The sequence below is a fragment of the Antechinus flavipes genome, chromosome 2, assembly GCF_016432865.1.
Source record: "Antechinus flavipes isolate AdamAnt ecotype Samford, QLD, Australia chromosome 2, AdamAnt_v2, whole genome shotgun sequence".
Lineage (NCBI taxonomy): Eukaryota > Metazoa > Chordata > Mammalia > Dasyuromorphia > Dasyuridae > Antechinus > Antechinus flavipes.
Window position 1 is genome coordinate 596,586,198 of NC_067399.1, and position 17,582 is coordinate 596,603,779.

At 35.8% G+C, this 17,582-nt stretch overlaps 1 protein-coding gene across 1 annotated transcript in view; it reads left to right on the forward strand.

The window, feature by feature from the left end:
- The window catches only part of ENO4 (enolase 4), a 42,982-nt gene extending 25,813 nt beyond the window's left edge, over positions 1 to 17,169 (forward strand). The window contains exons 10-14 of the mRNA XM_051981508.1: positions 5,683 to 5,808; positions 8,697 to 8,892; positions 12,070 to 12,137; positions 12,690 to 12,807; positions 16,056 to 17,169. Coding sequence (XP_051837468.1) covers positions 5,683 to 5,808; positions 8,697 to 8,892; positions 12,070 to 12,137; positions 12,690 to 12,807; positions 16,056 to 16,204 — 657 coding nt within the window. The 3' untranslated portion in view covers positions 16,205 to 17,169. The remainder of the gene's footprint in view (positions 1 to 5,682; positions 5,809 to 8,696; positions 8,893 to 12,069; positions 12,138 to 12,689; positions 12,808 to 16,055) is intronic.
- The last annotated feature ends 413 nt before the right edge of the window (positions 17,170 to 17,582 follow it).

The window sequence follows — 17,582 nt, forward strand, 5'->3', positions numbered from 1 at the left end:
CTAACTTTTCTCGAATTCTACAGTTGCATACCTAAAATCCTTGGAAGTTCAAGAGTGGACATCATCTCTGAAATGATCCCCACCTATTTCCTCCTTTCTCCAATATCTATGTGAAGAAGCAGTCATCCTTGCAAAGGCCAACCTCTCTGCATGTGTCCTTCATCCCAAGACTCCCTCCATCTCAAGCAGATATCCTGGGGATATGGGAGATATCCCCAAATCTAATTCATTCTCTCCCTCCTCCCTCTTCCACCCCTTCTTCACTCCCTTCTTCCCTTCTCTCTCTCTCTCTCTCTCTCTCTCTCTCTCTCTCTCTCTCTCTCTCTCTCTCTCTCTCTCTCCTATTCTCTCCCCCCACTCTCTGACTTTCCCTCTGTGTCTCTCTCAACCTCAGTCTCTTACTATTTGTTTCTTATTTCCCTACTGTTTAAAGATACATTCAAGTCTCCTTCATCATTTCCTTTTTTTAAAAAAAATAGTATTTTATGTTTCCAAATGCATGTAAATATAGTTTTCAACATTCACTTTTGTAAGACTTTGAATTCCAAATTTTTCTCTCTCCCTTCCTTACTCCCCCCTCCCCAAGACAGTAAGCAATCTGATAGTTTAAATATGGTCAATTCTTTTAAACATATTTCTGTATTTGTAATGTTGTTAGACTCAAAGGGAAAAAACCACATGAAAGAAAAAAAATGATGAAAATACTGTTTCAATCCATATTCAATCTCCACAGTTCTCACTGGATGTGGATGGCATTTTCCAACCTAAATCTATTGGAATTGTCTTGAATAACCTCATTGCTGGCAAGAGCCAAGTCCATCACAATTATCACATAATCTTCTTATTACTATATATAATGTTCTCCTCTTCTGCTCACTTCACTCAACATCAGTACATTTAAGTCTTTCCAGGCTTTTCTAAAATCATTTGTAATAGAAAAATATTTCATTACATTCATATGCCATAACTTATTCAGTCATTCCCCCAACTGATGGGCAACCACTCAATTTCCAGTTCCTTACCATTACCAACCTTTTTGCACATTTCCTCCTATCCTTTTAAAATAAAACAAAACACCTTCCCCACTAGCATCTCATAACCTTTTCTCACTTAAACTCCTTGAAAAAAAATCTATCTGTACTAGCTATCTCCATTTGTTCTCTTACTTTCTTCTAAACTCTGCGATATGGCTTCCACCCTCATTATTAAACTGAAAACTTTACATCAGTGGTCTCTTAATTTCTGAATTTAATGGTCTTTTTCATCTTCTCATCCTTCTTGACTCCTCTATAACATCTGACATTATTGATTATTCTTTCCTTTTGAATACTCTCCCCTTTCTGGGTTTCTATGACATTGATCTTTCTTACTTTATTTCATTTATTGCCCTTTGATTTTTCTACTAATCTGCCTCTTTTCAGTTTCTTTTACTGGATCTTTGTCCTTATAATGTCTATTAACTATGAATATATGTTTAAGATTCTATTCTGAGTTCCTTTCTCTTTTCTTGCCATAATCTTTAGGTTAGTGAGCTCACCAATTCTCATGGACTCAATGCAGATCCTTATGCAGATGATTCCCATCCTTGCCATTACAGATGCTAAACAATTATTAATTTCTACCAATGGATGAAGGAACCCTTAATCAAGCAATTGCACCTACGGACTAGTCTGCTTTCAGTCTAGCTTTTGCAGCCATCATCCCAATGAGATGGGACCTGGTAGCTGCTTCTGCAAGGGCTGTAGAACCCAATCTCATCATCATCCACAGCCATTAACCTTATCTCATCATCAGCCACAGCTACTGAGTACCCAGAAGAGAAAGCCCTGGTCCTCCACCGCCAAATGGATCAATTTCAGAAATATATATATAGTTTTTATCAGTGGAGATTACATTTTAAAAGGCATATTATTATCCTGGGACCTTTCCATCTGACTTGGAACTGAAATTTCCACATATTAGCTTCCCTTTTAAAATGTATCTCTATTCAAAGCACTGGAGGTACAAGTCATCACCTTTCTACTTGTACCTCCAGTGCTTTGAATAGAGTAATTGCCTGATTTTTTATATTTCATTCATTCTATTATTAATCTAAGTATGTACCTTCCAGTGTTTCTCATGATTCCAATCTATGCCACACTGATTATTAACCATTTTAAACTGGATGTCCCATAGGCATCTTAAATTGAACATATCCAAAAGTTAACTCAGCAACTTTCCCTCCAAGTCTACCTTTCTTCTGAACTTTCTTATTATTGTTGAGAGATTTCCTTATCTTTCTACTCTATAATCTTGGTGTCATCCTTGATTCCACTCTCATATCTAATCAATCTTGAATCTAATCAGTCATTGGATGGTCTCATTTCTATCCCCATAGCATTTCTTCTATATGCCCCCCTTTTCTCCATTTATACAGCTACCTCCTTTTGTAAGACCCTCATCATCTCTCACCTGGACTTAATGCATTAGAGTCCTAAATGGTCTGTCTCAAGCCCATACTCATATAACATCCCTCTCAAAGGTTCCCTTTTCTTTCTCACATGGCCATCACATTAAATCAAGCCCTCATTGGACTATTGTGATTACTTTCCAATTAATCCTTTTCAATTAGTCATCTTTTCTCAAGTCCATCCTCCATCTGCTTGCCTAAAGCTTTTTTTTCTGAATTTTCCTAAAGCTAAGGTCTGATCATATCAAACACCCTTCCTTCTCCTTCCCCCCTCCCTGTCTGCCACCAACATGCACACAATAAAATTCAAATGGTGCACTGTTATCTCTAGGAAAACATACAATTTTTCTGTTTGGCATTTAAAAGCAATTTGCAACTTAGTGCCAATTTGTTTTTCTAGCATTATCATGCATTAAAAACCTATCCATACATTCTATGGTCAAGCCAAACTTTATTTAAAAGAAAATAAAAACAGAACACTTAACTATACACATGATATTATCAGATCATCTCGAAAATATTTCTCTTAGCAGGAACTTTTTCATTTCCCTCCCTCCCCACAGTTCCTGATAGGGTCAGAATTTAATACTACCACAACCACTTAAATATTTTTCTAGTTCTTATGGGTGTTATAGCTTTTTTGAATGAAGTTTGTTTCCATCTTGTTCAAAGTACCATATTAATTTCTAAAAGGAAATTATACTGGGGATTTCTGCTTCAGGATTATAGTTCTTAATGGCCTTCTTGCTGTTCTTAAGATGGAGCATTCCTCTATCTCTGTGCCTTTGCATCAGCTTTCTCCCTGCAAGTCTCACCCTCCTTAATTCTGCTCCTTAGAATCCCTGATCTCAAGACTCATCCCAAGCCCCACCTTCTCCTGTAAGAGGTCTTTCAGTTATTCCAGTTCTTAGTTCTTTTTCAAAGACTGCCTTGTATTTACTTTGTATATGCCCATTTAAGCTCACATTTTCTTCCCTATTATAATGTAAACACTGAAGATACTGTGTTCTGCTTTTTTCTTTTTTTGTACCTCCAATGAATGGCACAATGCCTGGTGCACAGAAAATAACTTCATAAATCCTTGATTTTATAAAATATGGCTGATTCAGTGTTGTGATACACACCTATAATCCTACTACTTGGGGAGGCTGAGGTTTGTATATTTCTGGAGACCCTGAGTTCTGAGTAGCAATGGGTTATACTAACCAGGTATCTATTCTAAGTTCACAATCTTAGCAATGGTAGGCCATCAGATTGCCTAAACCAAATCAAGTCACAAATGGAGAAAGTCAAAGCTCTTGTCTCATTCAGTAGTAGGATTAGGTCTGTGAGTAGAGCTTCCATTAATAATTCTGGTGAGATGGAGACACCCAATCTTTAAAAACAATTCATAGCTGAACATAGAAAATTTGGCCAGTATTATTCTAGAAACTGAAATGAGATCTAACCCTTCAGAGCTATAGCTCATAAAAATCATAGTGTGTTAGAGTTGCAAGGAAACAGAGATTATATAATCTAGCCTCCAATTTTTTCAATTGAGGAATTGGTTCCCAGAGAAGTCAAATTATTTCCCCAGACTCATAAAGCAAATCAAGAGACTGGGCTAGCTCTAGACCCCAGCATTTTTTATCCTGTGGTCTTTCTCCTCGTTCATTAACCTTTGTCCTAGTCCATTAACCACAATAGTTAATGGTTTGAGGGATCCACAGTTTCAAGTGAGGGACTTTTCATCAGAGTAACATGTCGTTTTAATGACAGGCTTGACTAAGTACTATTCTATGCTATTGTGACATGGAATCATTGCCTCCACATACATCTGCATCTATTTCATATGCTTTTTTCAATATTTCCACAATCCAATGGTTATTTTACATCCCAAGCTGTTTAAGAACAGAAGGATTAACCTACTCAGAATGACAAAGTTGTTTGCATATTATTGGTTGAAAAACTAATCTCTATAGTTAGACTCTTGTGAGTGGGCAGAGTTCTCACTGTTGTTTCCTTGTTCCATGAGCTTACTCTATTTTATTGTCCTTGTACCCAGACAGTTGGGTATCTGGCACCATTTAAAAAACCTAAATAGAAGTAATTTTTCCATCCCACTCTATACCTCCAGGTTTCTCTCTATGTATAAGGCTCCCTTTAGAAGCAGTGGGAAGAAATCTGTGGGGTCTTAAAGGGAATGCGAATCCAACTCATAAACTATTTCATTTCAAATGGCATTAACTTCTTCCCCAGGTCCACATTAACAGCTACATTTAATATAAAGTATATTTTTTCCCAAATAAAAACATGTTTTAATAATGTTTTATTAAATCTTTCCAGTTTTCTTATATGTTATTTCCCTTCACATTTGCTATAATCCAGTGATACTGGCCTTTATGTTTCTCTCACAAGACAGTCCCTTTCCAGACTTAGAACATTTCCTTATTGACCCCTCTACCTGAAATGCCCCACTTCTTCCTTCAGATCCCAACACAAACCCTTCCTTCTGCAAGGATTCTTTCTTCAACCCTCTTAATGCCAATGCCTTTTTTTTTTTTTTTTGAGATTATGACCAATTTATCCTTAAAATAAAATGTTTGGACTTAGTTGTTTACGTTTGGTCTCCCCAATTAGACTGCAAGCAAAAAATTGTTTTTTTGTTTTGTTTTGTAACCTCATGCTTAGCATGGTGTCTGGCAGATAACAGATATTTAATAAATGCTTATTGACTTACCTTGATTCTATGAACAACATACTAGGGAAAGACTAAGTGTGGAATCATAGTTTCTCACTCACTAGTTGTATGATTAAACCTGTTTTCCTATCTGTAAAATGAATAGAAGAATACTTACAAACGATTCTTGTAAAGAAAGTATTTTGTAAACCATACAGTATTATAATAGTTCACATATGTATCATTCTTGAACTACAGTTTTGAATTGAAAAAAAAATTCACCATCTTCATTTTTGGGCCAGCTAGGTGTTGCAAAGGATAGAATACTGGGCTTGTACTCAGGAAGCCCTGAGTTCAACTCTAACCTTAGACACTTGCTAATGGTGTGACTAGCTTGGGCAAGTCACTTAACCCTGTTTTTCTCAGTTTTTTCACATGTAAAAATGAGCTGAAGAAGGAAATGGCAAGCCATTCTAGTACTTTTGCCAAGAAGATCCCAAATGAGGTCACAAAGAATCTGCCATGATTGAAATGACTGAATAATATCACCATTTTAACTTTTTACTTTTCTCAGACTAAAGGAAAGTATGAAGTGACCACAGGAGTATTCAAAAATCCATCTGAGATGGTAGATATATATGTGGACCTGATCAATAAATTTCCTTCAATTACTGCATTAATTGATCCTGTGAGGAAAGAGGTAAGTTAGATGGCACTCTTTACTCTTGATTATAAATTAGGATGATAAGATGATAAATTTAAAGTTGGGGCTATCTTGGCTGAATCTCTGATTTTACAGATGAGGAATTGGACCTCAGAAATGTCAAATAGGTGGCAGTGCTATGATTTTAACTCAAGATCTCTGAGTATAATATTGGGACAGTAATATATTAGAAAAATATTGGAGCTGGAATACAATTACCTGTATTCCCACTCTATCTCTGAATCTTGATTTCCTCATTTGTGAAATAACACTTCTACCCTCTACCCTCAATGGGAGTTATAAACATTGAGAAAATGTATAAAAAGGTAAAATAAAAGAGCAAATAAAAAGGTCAAATAAATATATTATTTTAATAAGAACTAATTAATTTGGATACCACTAGTTCCTAGTTTGTGTTCATTTGGACATGTATTGCTGACATTTAACTTTGTACTATTTTAAACAGGAAGATTCAGCAGACAGATAATGACAACACACTTCCCTGGAGTGCTATCTACTTACTGGAGTAAAACTCTGGACTTATTTTCCCATCCAACATGCATCCCCAGCAGGGAGGTGGCTTTGAACAAAAATGGCTACCTCTCTACCTCAAGATTCTAGGGATACCTTGAGGGGTTGCATGACTATTCTAGTGCTGTCAGCTCAAATCCTCATTCTGGTATACATTCACACTAATATCATTCCCCAGTGATCAGAACACTTAGTTTTAAATCATTAAGCTTTTAGAAAGGGATAGTTTTTGCAACAATACAGTAAGATGAGAATTTTCAAAGCTTTCTTCATCAAATACATGTACATTCTCCTATTTACCATTCAGTCCCTGGAAAGAGAAGGTTCAAATACAAGGCAGTTTCAGTTCATCCCACTGAATAGTTGTTAGCATAGTCAGTTAATGAATTGCTGCTGCTCCTATTTGACCACCTTTGATTTATACTGGGCCATATTCATGACACTTGGATTTTCAGGCTTCAATGTCTGCCTTCTAGTAAATCCTGGCATGAACTCCAGTCTTTAGACTTTTGGCTTTTGAAGCTTATGAGTTTATAGACATCTTCAATACTTCTTTGCCTAAGAGTTGGAAGCAAAGACCACAACAGAGAAAGAAGCTACAACAGGATCATGTGCTCATGAGCCAAAGTAATAAGCCCCTGTAAGGAGACAAACATGTAAGGCATCTATCCTTTAGCAAAAGCTTATGGCAGTTCTTGCTTCTTCATATGAATACAGCCAAGCAGGGAAGAACAAAAGCATGAAATTCACTTTGCCTGGTTAGTAATCTTTTGAATATATCTTAGGTTAGGCTCAACAATGAATCAAGTATGTTTTTTCCTGAGTGCAGATAGAAACTAGGCATGCTCCAAATCAAGCACCATTACATTTGATGATATCTTTTTGTAAACATATTTCCTAGTTTCTTCCACTGTACTGCAGTAAGCAGAATGAGCTATAGAAGCTCTGAAAATGGAGGTCCTTTGACTAGACCCTTTTAACATTACTTAAAGCCAAGTGTCCTTTTAGCAGTGACTACTTATTTGGAATATGTAACAATATTACATAAGCAGAAATCCTGATTTTGACTACTGCAGATAAAGCAATCATATGGCAATAATCTGCTCCCCAAAGGAAGAAAGAAAAATTAAGAGATGGAAAGGGTTTTTACATAAAAGATCAGAAGATACAGAATTGTTGGATATTAGAGATTATGTTGGACACATTTTACAGATAAGGAAAAAGGCTCAGAAATTTTTCTGCCCTAAGTCATGGAGCTAGGATTTGAAATTAGCCAAATCCACTACTCTTTTCACATTACACCAACTTTAACTAGACTTTAAAATGCACCGAGACTTTGAGAATATTATGTATCTGAAAAAAAAAAGTTGCATTTCAAATAATTTGAAATAAAAAAATATATTCTTGATCCAAATTGATCCTCTTGAAAAGGGTCATTTGTACTTTGAAGATCCAAACTTTTAAGAAAAATCCACTTTCCACATCCTACTCCAAATAAAAATCACCAACATGTATCTTTATGAATTTGAGAATTATGAGACAAAATTTAAAATGATTTAAAAATTAACTGGTGAGAAAGATGACATCTTTTCTTCTTCCCAGTGCTTCAATGTTTAATATCACAGTTAAATTCTTTGAGGAAGAGCTGGTCTTTGGTTTACATTCTGCAATATGAGGCTCAATTTTTTATTTTATTTTCATAAGGTTTTAACAAACCCAGTGCATATAAGTGGCAGAGATAATGATGTACATTATCTCATTTACAAATAAAGATCTCTTATTAAATTATAAAAACTATTAAATTATACTTATAATTTATAAATTTATTTTACAAAATTATAAAAACTATAAATGTGTAAATAACAATTTATAATTATATGAATTAATTTTAATAACCTTATTCAATTATTAAAACTATAAAAATGAAATTTGTAGCTTTTACCCTCTTTTGTTAAGTAGATTTTATTTTAACTGAGTCTGCAAAATATTACTGGTCAACCCTTAACTTACCAATGCAGTGGAGATAACCTATTTTGATGGAAGCAATTGGAGTTAAGAAAGATTGCCCAACCCATTCATGTGGAAAAAGGGGAGTTAAACATTGTTATTATAATAGTTTTTCATTTATAGCCTGATCACTTCTGAGGCTAATTCAAATGTTTTCAGGCCCTTATGTGAGGGCTATATTAATTGTTTTAGCAGCCTTTGCCTTAATTTGGGCAAAGGGAAATGGGATGTTTATTAAGTGACTATTGTCATTTTTGCCAGATTTTTTGCCAGATTATTCATATTTTCTCTTATAGATTCCATGTAGTAAGTGTCAATAATTATTTTTTCTTTAACCATTTGAACAGGACATTGAGCAGTGGGACAGCATCTGTAATGCTCTTGGTTCCAGGTGTAATATCATCGCAGGGACTGCATCCAAAAGTATCCCCAAGCTTCTAGAAGAACAAAATGTCAGCATCCCTAAATCCAGTGGGCTGATCATAAAACATACAAATCAAACTACAATATCCAACTTGATAGAAGTTACCAATCTTATTGAGAGTGAGTAAGAACACGGATTTGAAAGAGCTAGCATCAACCTAATGTAATTATGCAAACAGCCCCAAATATTGATCACCTCAAACATTATAGAAACTCTGGGTAAACTTTCAGAGAAAGGAAAATGCTGTCCAACTCAGGAAAATCATGTCCAAGTTAATCTGTTCTTTAGAGACTGTTTTGGTCAGTTCAATTTAATAAGCATTTAATTAGCACCTGTGCAAAGCACAGAAGATACAAAGACAAATGTAAAGTAAGTTGTTCCTATCCTGTGCCAAAAGAGCTCCCATTCTGCTGATGTTGAAGAACCATATCTACAACTCTGAATGTGTTGTCTTCCCCTTTAGGATATCAGTACCTTAAAAGCAGAATGAGTCTTTCTTTTCTATTTGTATCTTTAGTGCTTAGTACATTGATTTGCACAAAATAAATGCTAAATAAACAATTGTATAAAAGGGTGGTTGGAGAAATAACTATTCCTTAATTTAAACATATAAGTAAATACAATTTGAGGATATAGATAATCCAAGCATCAAGAGAATTGAGGAAAAGGTTTTTTTTTTTGTTTTTTTGTTTTTGTTTTTTTTTAATTGCTGATTTCTAGATGAGCCTTACAAGAAATTCAGGATTCTAAGAAGCAAAAGGGAATGTGGGAACAGGCTCAGTGAAGGGGTCACTTTGGTGGCGATCTCATTATGTGAAATAAACCTGGAAAGGTAGATTAAATTATTTTAATTGTCAACATGAGGACTAGAGAGAGAACAGGGAGCTATAATCCCAGAGAAGAGCAAACTGGAATAGGAAAGAGAGTGAGTGGTCTTTGAGCACAAGAGGGATTAAACATTTTTTTTTTTTTTTTGGCATAGGATAGTAAAATCAGGTACAATGAGTAGATGAATAGTCAGAAAAGGCACTAACAATTAGAGGTGTCCAAAAGTTGAACAGGCTGGCCAGAGAGAGGGTGCCTCTCCACCCTCCCACCCCGTTAAGTAAGGATGGTCTTCAAGCATAGACAATATAATCATTGTTAGGTGTATCACAGTGCAGTTCCTTTTTGGGTATAAATTGGACAGGATGGTTGCAGAACTTCCAATTCTCAAATTTTGTTATTCTGTGATCTGAAGATTCTTGGGCAAGGGAGTGACACAGTTCTTTTTAGAAAAATTATTTTGGTAGCTGTGTGAAGAATAGATTGAAGGGGAAGGAGATTAGAAGAGGGCATTAGATGGCAGTTGTCCAGATGAGAGATGATGAGGCAAATTATGATTTGATTCATGATGGTAATCTTTGTGAATGATCAAAATGGCCAATAATTCCACCAATCATGAGCTATATGGTAAGTATTGTATTTTATCATTTACCACGAATTGTGATTTTTTTTTTTTTTTGAGGCTTTGAATCTCTAGGGCCAAAGTTTTAACACAGTTTACCAGCATTTAAGAGCTATGTTCATCTGACATAACCTATCAGGATGACTCAGCTCAGAGAGTTATCAACAGTTTGGAGTAGCATACTGGATTTCCTGGGAAATGGAATCCAGACAAGTATTTTCTAATTAACAAGCAACATGGGAGGTGGAGTCAGATTAATACTGTTATTATTTAAGATAAACTTTTAATTCTACACACTGCCTCTCATTACATTATTTATATACAATCTTGTGGTAGTTCAGGCCTTTGAGTTGGTCTTAACTTGGGAGTATTTGGCAGTGTTTACCACAATACTTGCCACATAGTAGGTGTTCCATAATGGCCACTTGATTTCTTGATGTAATTCAAAAGTTTTTAAATTAAACTGAGCTAACAATCAAGTATGTAAAGATAACACTATTTCACAAATTCCTTCCTTAAGGAGAAAATATAATAATCCAAATAGTGCAAAGGTCTGATGAAGGCTTTCTTTCCTTAAAGTGTCTAGCATCCATAATTATCATCTTCTTCTTCCTCTTCTTTTCCTTTCCTCCTTCCTCCTCTTTCTCCCTCTTTTTTTCTTTCTCTCTCTCTCCCTACTACTGCTGCTGCTGTTGCTACTATTAGTATTAATAGTTCTGTGACCTACTGACCTAATAAAATTAAGGTCATTATTCACAAAAGCTTTGGATGTGATGCAGAGATCGTCATAGTGTAAAAAGTGTTGGATTTGCACAGAATCATAGGCTCATACATAGGTGGTCAACTCGGGGGACCCTAAAGGCCATCTAGTCCAATCTTCAATTTACAGATGTGAAAAGTGTTGGTTGCCCAAGGTTATATAGTTGTAAGACTAAGAGGTGAGTCTTAAACCCCTGGCCTCTAAAACCAAATCCTGTACACTTTCACTTTTCCTGTATTCTTTCCAAATCCCACTTCAGATTCTATTACTGCAGGCAAGTCACATAACCCCGCAGAGATTGGAAACTGAGGATAATATATTACTAACATCACAGAGCTGCAGTGAGGAAGGTGATCTGCAGAACCCCGATTTAAATTTTTAAATCTGAATAATCATCTCAGAAAATCCAACCTGAAATTCTTGACTTTATATAGTTATTACTTTTAATTTGCCAGAAAAGATTGTGATAAACTGTAGTAAAGTGCTTTGAATTATTCATATAATATTCCACCCAAAACTATCATCATTACAGCATAATTGTATACATAGATTCCAAAAAACAGAAAACCGCCTAAAGGTCACTTAGCCTAACCCTTACCTGAAGCACAATCCCCATCATCAAGTGATCATTTAGGTACCTCCTGAACACCTTTTCATCTATCTTCCAGCTGAAATGATTGAATAAGGAGTTTTGCAACCATAATTACACCAAGTGGCTTTTCTAGCAAATCCTATTGTTACAAGAAGACGTTAAGAATGAAGATAAATTCCTCAGGGTCCAGTTTCTGGAATGCTTAGTGTGAAGGCTACCTGGGAGGCAGAGACTCTCTCTACATAAAGCTGTCAGTTATAGTTGTGAAGGTTGGTCATCACTGAGCTATTCGAAAGGAATCAGATTGATAAAGCAGAGAGTAATGAAAGTGTAAGTGTTTGTTATGATGAGGTACTTAGCTATTCAAATAGTTGCGTTTATTTTCCCATAGCAATACTGTCCCTCTGTGAAGAGTGAATAATGATGCATAGGAGAGTCCTATTTCTGTACAACTATAAAAGTTAACAATAGAAGATAAACAATTTCTATGCTTATAGGTCAAAAACGCATTGCCATCTTAGGAAGTACTGAGGGAGAATCTTCTGATGATAGCCTTGCGGATTTGGTAAGTGTTGAAAGCTGTTCAATTGCAGAATTGCCCAAACACTCCTTTTATCATGAGTCCGTATTTCAGAGAAATGCAGTCTTGGGTAGAGAAAGCCATGTCACCTTTTATGAAACAGGCTTTCTTTTGCCCAGAAAGCTGTCTTTTGAGAAGAGCTAATCTTTGAACTTAAAAGAAAAAAAAAAAAAACGTGGCCCAGCGAAAATGGCTCGCATATCCATCTGCTACATTAGTCCCGAAAATGTGAGCCAGGCAGGCTCGGGCTGTGTTTATAGCGATAGCAACGCGTTCCTAGTGCAGTGATTAATGACCGGTGATTCAATTTACAATTATTTTCCTTCTCAAACTGCCCATTTGTAAATAAGGCGACTTTTCTAATGTAGAGAAGAAAATTACCATGTCAACAGCTACCCCGGCTGGGTGGGTTTCCTGTTTCTCTTGTGGGAGCAGTCTTTTGTGGTATTTGGACACCAAATTAAACAACTCTCCCCAAATGACTTCCTCTTTCTTAAAGAGAAATTGTCAAATTCACCTGCTCTTTTCCCCCCTCAGGCTGTGGGATTGGGCGTTCGTTTTCTCAAATTGGGAGGTCTTTCTCGTGGCGAGAGGATGACTAAATACAACCGTCTTTTTACCATTGAGGAAGAACTGGTCCAGAGTGGAACCCTAAGTATGAGCTTCATTCTGGCTTTGTTTTCAGTGGGCAATGAATCAATTGTAAAAAGCTGGGAGGAGGGGGAACAGAAATCACTCAGCAGGAGGGACAGGGAATCCAAAGACTATAAATAGATGCTGACAAACACTAGTATGGCATTTGCCACAATGAATATATTGTTGTCCTAATGGATGATCTATTTACCTGAATATTTCAAATTCTCACACTCCTTTCTGCTGAATGGACTCCGTGATGCTTTTCAACAGAATTAATTGATTGGTATCCTCACTCCTACCATTTGTTACAGTCCAGATTACATTGAAAGATTTGCCCGCATCGTGCTAAAGTTGTAGGCAGGTGTGCTGCTGACAATTCTGAGGGGAAGCTGGTTTCCTTATATAAATACGCGTATTGGTTGAATTTCAGTGTGAAAGGCTAAAGATTCTACTGAAAGGAAGCCTTTCATTAGGAAGTCAAAATTTTTGCATATCTATGTAGAAGTTACTGGTTACAGTATAGATGATAATAGCTACTGGCTTATTCATATAAGTAATAGAGCTTGATATACCACAATGATCTGAAATATAGGCCCCATTCTCCTCTCTCCCCAATCTGGCTTGTAAACAAACAGCAATTTATCCACAAACAAAACTCTTTGCAACCTACAGTTTCATTCTTTTATATTACAAACACAGCTTTAAAGCACACCAGTCTTCCAACATCAGAAGTGATGATGATGATTGCTCTGTCAGCAACACAGTGAATCATAAGATTTAAAACTAGAAGAGATCCTAGAGATAACCCAGGGTCTGTGAACTTTTTAAAAAATATGTTGATAGTTACATTACAATGCCATTGTTTCCTTTCTAATTTTGTGTATTCTATGTGTTTAAAATCCTGATTCTCAGAAGAGGTCTATAAGATTCCCCAGACTGTCAGAGGGTTCAAAGACACAAAAACAGTTAAGGAGTCCTGCCTTAGAGACTATCTAGTCCCACTCTTTCAGTCTGAAAGATTGAAGAAACAGATGAAGATGGTGAAGTAACCTGGGTCAGTGAGAGAACCAGAAAGGAAATCAAGGCTACTTAGTCTCCATCATTTAGAGAAGATACTTAAGCAAGAAGATGGTGATTTCCCCAAGAGATAAAAATAGGGATTCAACACTGTTTTCTAATTTTAAACAACATCCTTCCTATCATACAATGCTGTTCAGGCCCTTCACTTTATAGATGAGGAAACTGAGGCCAAAGGAGGTTTGTTTAGTGATTTGGTCTAATTTCTTTTGACCTAGGCTAAGAGACTGCTGCTGCTTTCAGGTAAAGGAAGTAGATCTCTTTGTTCTTGGGCATTTTTAGTAACAACAGCTTCTGTGCCTACTTAGTGATAACCCAGCAAATCACATCCATTCTTTCCCTTTTCTACCCATAGCTCTCTCTGAGACTGGAGAGTACTAAGTACTAGGCCTTGATATTAGGAGAGAATGCCAGGAAGTCACCTCCCAATGGTTTTTGCAGTTCCAAGGCTACTGCTTTGCCTGAAACAGCAGAGGCTTCCAGAGCTCACTGTGGAAGTGTAAGCATAGGAAGGAGGTGGAGGAGGTAAAATCACATCAACTTCCAAGCTTTAAAATTTACTGAAGTTTTACCATTAACTAGCCATGTGTCTTTTGGGCAAATCACTTCATCTTTTCAGTTTAGTAATCCATAAAATGAGAATTATAGTAGAAAAAAATTCTGAACAGTCTTCCAGTCTGAAATCTAAGAGGAATTGTTTTAGGGAGTCAAAGAAGCAATGGGGAGAGAGAAGTCAAGTTACTCAATTGAGGATGAAATTTCTCCTGGGTCTGGGAAAACATACACACATGCATCCCCCTCCTCTCCTCTAAATTTCATTTCCTAAAGTGTCTCTTAAATTTTTGTGTGATTTTTTTTAAATTGAAAAACTAATTTATTTAATCTTAGGGAAAAAACTCAAGATTTTGCATTTTGAGGATGTATTTATACTTATATGTAACAAAGCATATACATATACATATATAGAGAAATTTACCTTTCAAAGAGATCTCATTTCAGAGAGTAGCCTATATTCAAACTGATATGTTGTCATCTCATCATACCAGCTTAGGTGCAAGGATGATAATTCATATTTTGCCATGAGAAAGCTAAGGCTCATCAAGGTAGTTACTTGTTCAAAAGGTCACAAAGCCAGTAACTGACAGGACTTGAACTTGAACTCATATTTCTTGCTACAGAGTCTCCCCTTTTCTTTCCATGTGAGACAGTGTCCCTAAGTAGGTACCAACATTTTCTCTTTCACTGGTTGGGAAAATCAGAGACTATGAGATGCACAGACATATCAATAGAAATCCAATAAAAGTATAATACATCTATTGTGCTTAACAATAATTTGGCCTTTTAATATCTCTGAATGTATACTCATCAGTAAAATAGGGACAATCATATCTACCTTTCTCAATTTTTTTGGTTAGAAATATGATTTTTACAAATATGTGCTCTTATTGAACCATTTCAAACACTGTTGGTCCAATGCTTTGGGGGAAGGGGGGCATCCATGTGAATGGCAGCACAATCTCTCACTGATAACAATCTAATGATATTGTGTCTTTGGAACAAATAACCCGAGAGCCTTGCTAGTATTCCTGTGATACTGACAACAGAGGACAGAGAAATAGACCCACAGAGAATCATGGAATACTGGAAATGGAAAAGCAAAGCTATCAATGATTTTGTACTTCCCCAAATTATCCAGAAAATCCTGGCAAAAACACATATTTCACAATATTGTTAGTGACTTCACTGTCCCATCCAGATTTCACTTTTTGAGGATCAAAAAGTTTGCAAATATGTTTAGTACTATTTTCTTAGTTGACAACATTTTGCATTCAGGTACAAAATTACCTTTTCTTCATGCTTGCTTCTTCTTCCCCTGTGGCTGTGTCTCCTCCTCAGGCTTGGCAAATAATCCACAAGTAATGTCCTGCTGTGCAGTAAATAATCTATACTGCTGAATTAGGATGTATTGTAAATTGAATAGGGTGGCTGCCCTGCACAGTTAATGTGTGAGTGAAGAAAATATAGCTTTAAATGGGTCTGAAATCTTCAGGATTGTGGTCCCAAGACTATTAAGTGATGTTTTAACCAGTCACATGCATAGAGATTTAAAAATGTAACCACCTTTTCTTTTAAATGGTTGTAGCATTTGGATTAGGTATCATTCATTATTATTATTTTTTTTTTTTTTAGCCCCAACAGCAGGGCAAACATTTATTGACTTCAATGAAGAAGACCAAAAAGCAACAGAAACACTTGTGACTTCTTTGTCTTCGGCCAGTACTGGGCGGGCAGAGAGTGATATGACCCGCTTCTCCATAAAAAGTGAAGCCATAAAATAATGTGGATCTACAATGAATTGCATGGTGTTCCAGTGCAAGGCTAGACTATGTTAGAAGTGACGAATCTTGAAAGATGTTTTTGTACTGAACTTCTCTATTTTCATTTTGCAGTAAAATAATTCTAATTACCAAAAATGGTGGTCACCAACTTTTTTTTTTTCATATCCACAATAGTTCAAAAGGGATTAAAAAAATTTCCAATTCTGTTTACTGTTAAGTAGTTGCTGCCATAGAAATACATTAGTAGTTTGAAATATATTAGTAGTTTCTTTTTGCCAAGCTAACCTTTAGATTACAAAACTGACCTCTAAGCACACTGTTAATTTATTTTTTAAAAAATCAGAATTTTTTCTGAGAATAATTGAGTTTCCTAGAAGTGGTTCAAATGAAATAATTTATGCTTCTACATTTCATATAGATTGAAAAGCAAATGATTTGAAAAACATAAAAGCAAATTGTGAATTTCACTGTATCTTATGTCTATGAATTATAGACTTCCATAAAGCCTTACCTTATAGAATTCTTCCCCAACCCATGGGGACCTTTCCCCATGGGAAGTGACCTTTCCATTCCATGACTATGGCATCAGTCCCCCTCTTATGTGATGATCATAATCAAACTCTGCATTAATACTGTATAGTGTAGTATTGCTTATTTGTATCTCATATCACTTTTGATTGATTTTAAACTACATGAAGGAATGGAACAGGATTGTGTCATCTTTGTGTTTTCCCCAGTGCCTAATACAGTGCTTAGCACTTAATCAATAGTTGCTGAATGAATCAATACATAAGCCCTGAAAATTCCAAGTGTTTACATATAAATATCTGTAGATTAGAGTGATTAGACATGATAAAGAGGTTACTGTTTGCTATTCAGTGAGAAATAACTTTTTAAAAAAATGTAAAGCCTTGGTTTACATTTTTGAAATACTAGAAACACTTGCCACACATGTTGCTCAAGGAACTTAATACTTTCAGTGTAGAGATGAAGACTTACTCTTAATATTATCTGAAATGAACTCAGTGGCAATCGGAATATAGTGCAATAGAATTTGTTAATAAGCACTCTGTAGATTGGGACAACAGTCCCTGCTATCTTTAATGTTCATTAACAATCAATGGGATAAGAATAGGCTTGCTTATTTCATCACAAGACCAAAAGAATAACACTTTGGGAAGAAGAATGTGATTGGGTGTTTTAGGACACATACCTTTTAGTCATGCATCAAAACACAAAAAAAGCCTTTAATATAGTAAAAACCTTTAACAGACTAGTTTCTTATATAAACAGCTTAATTATAATTAGTAAGGCCTGGGTTCCTAGTGATTAAAATGCAACTAGAATAAAAATATTCACCTGAAATGATAAATCCAAT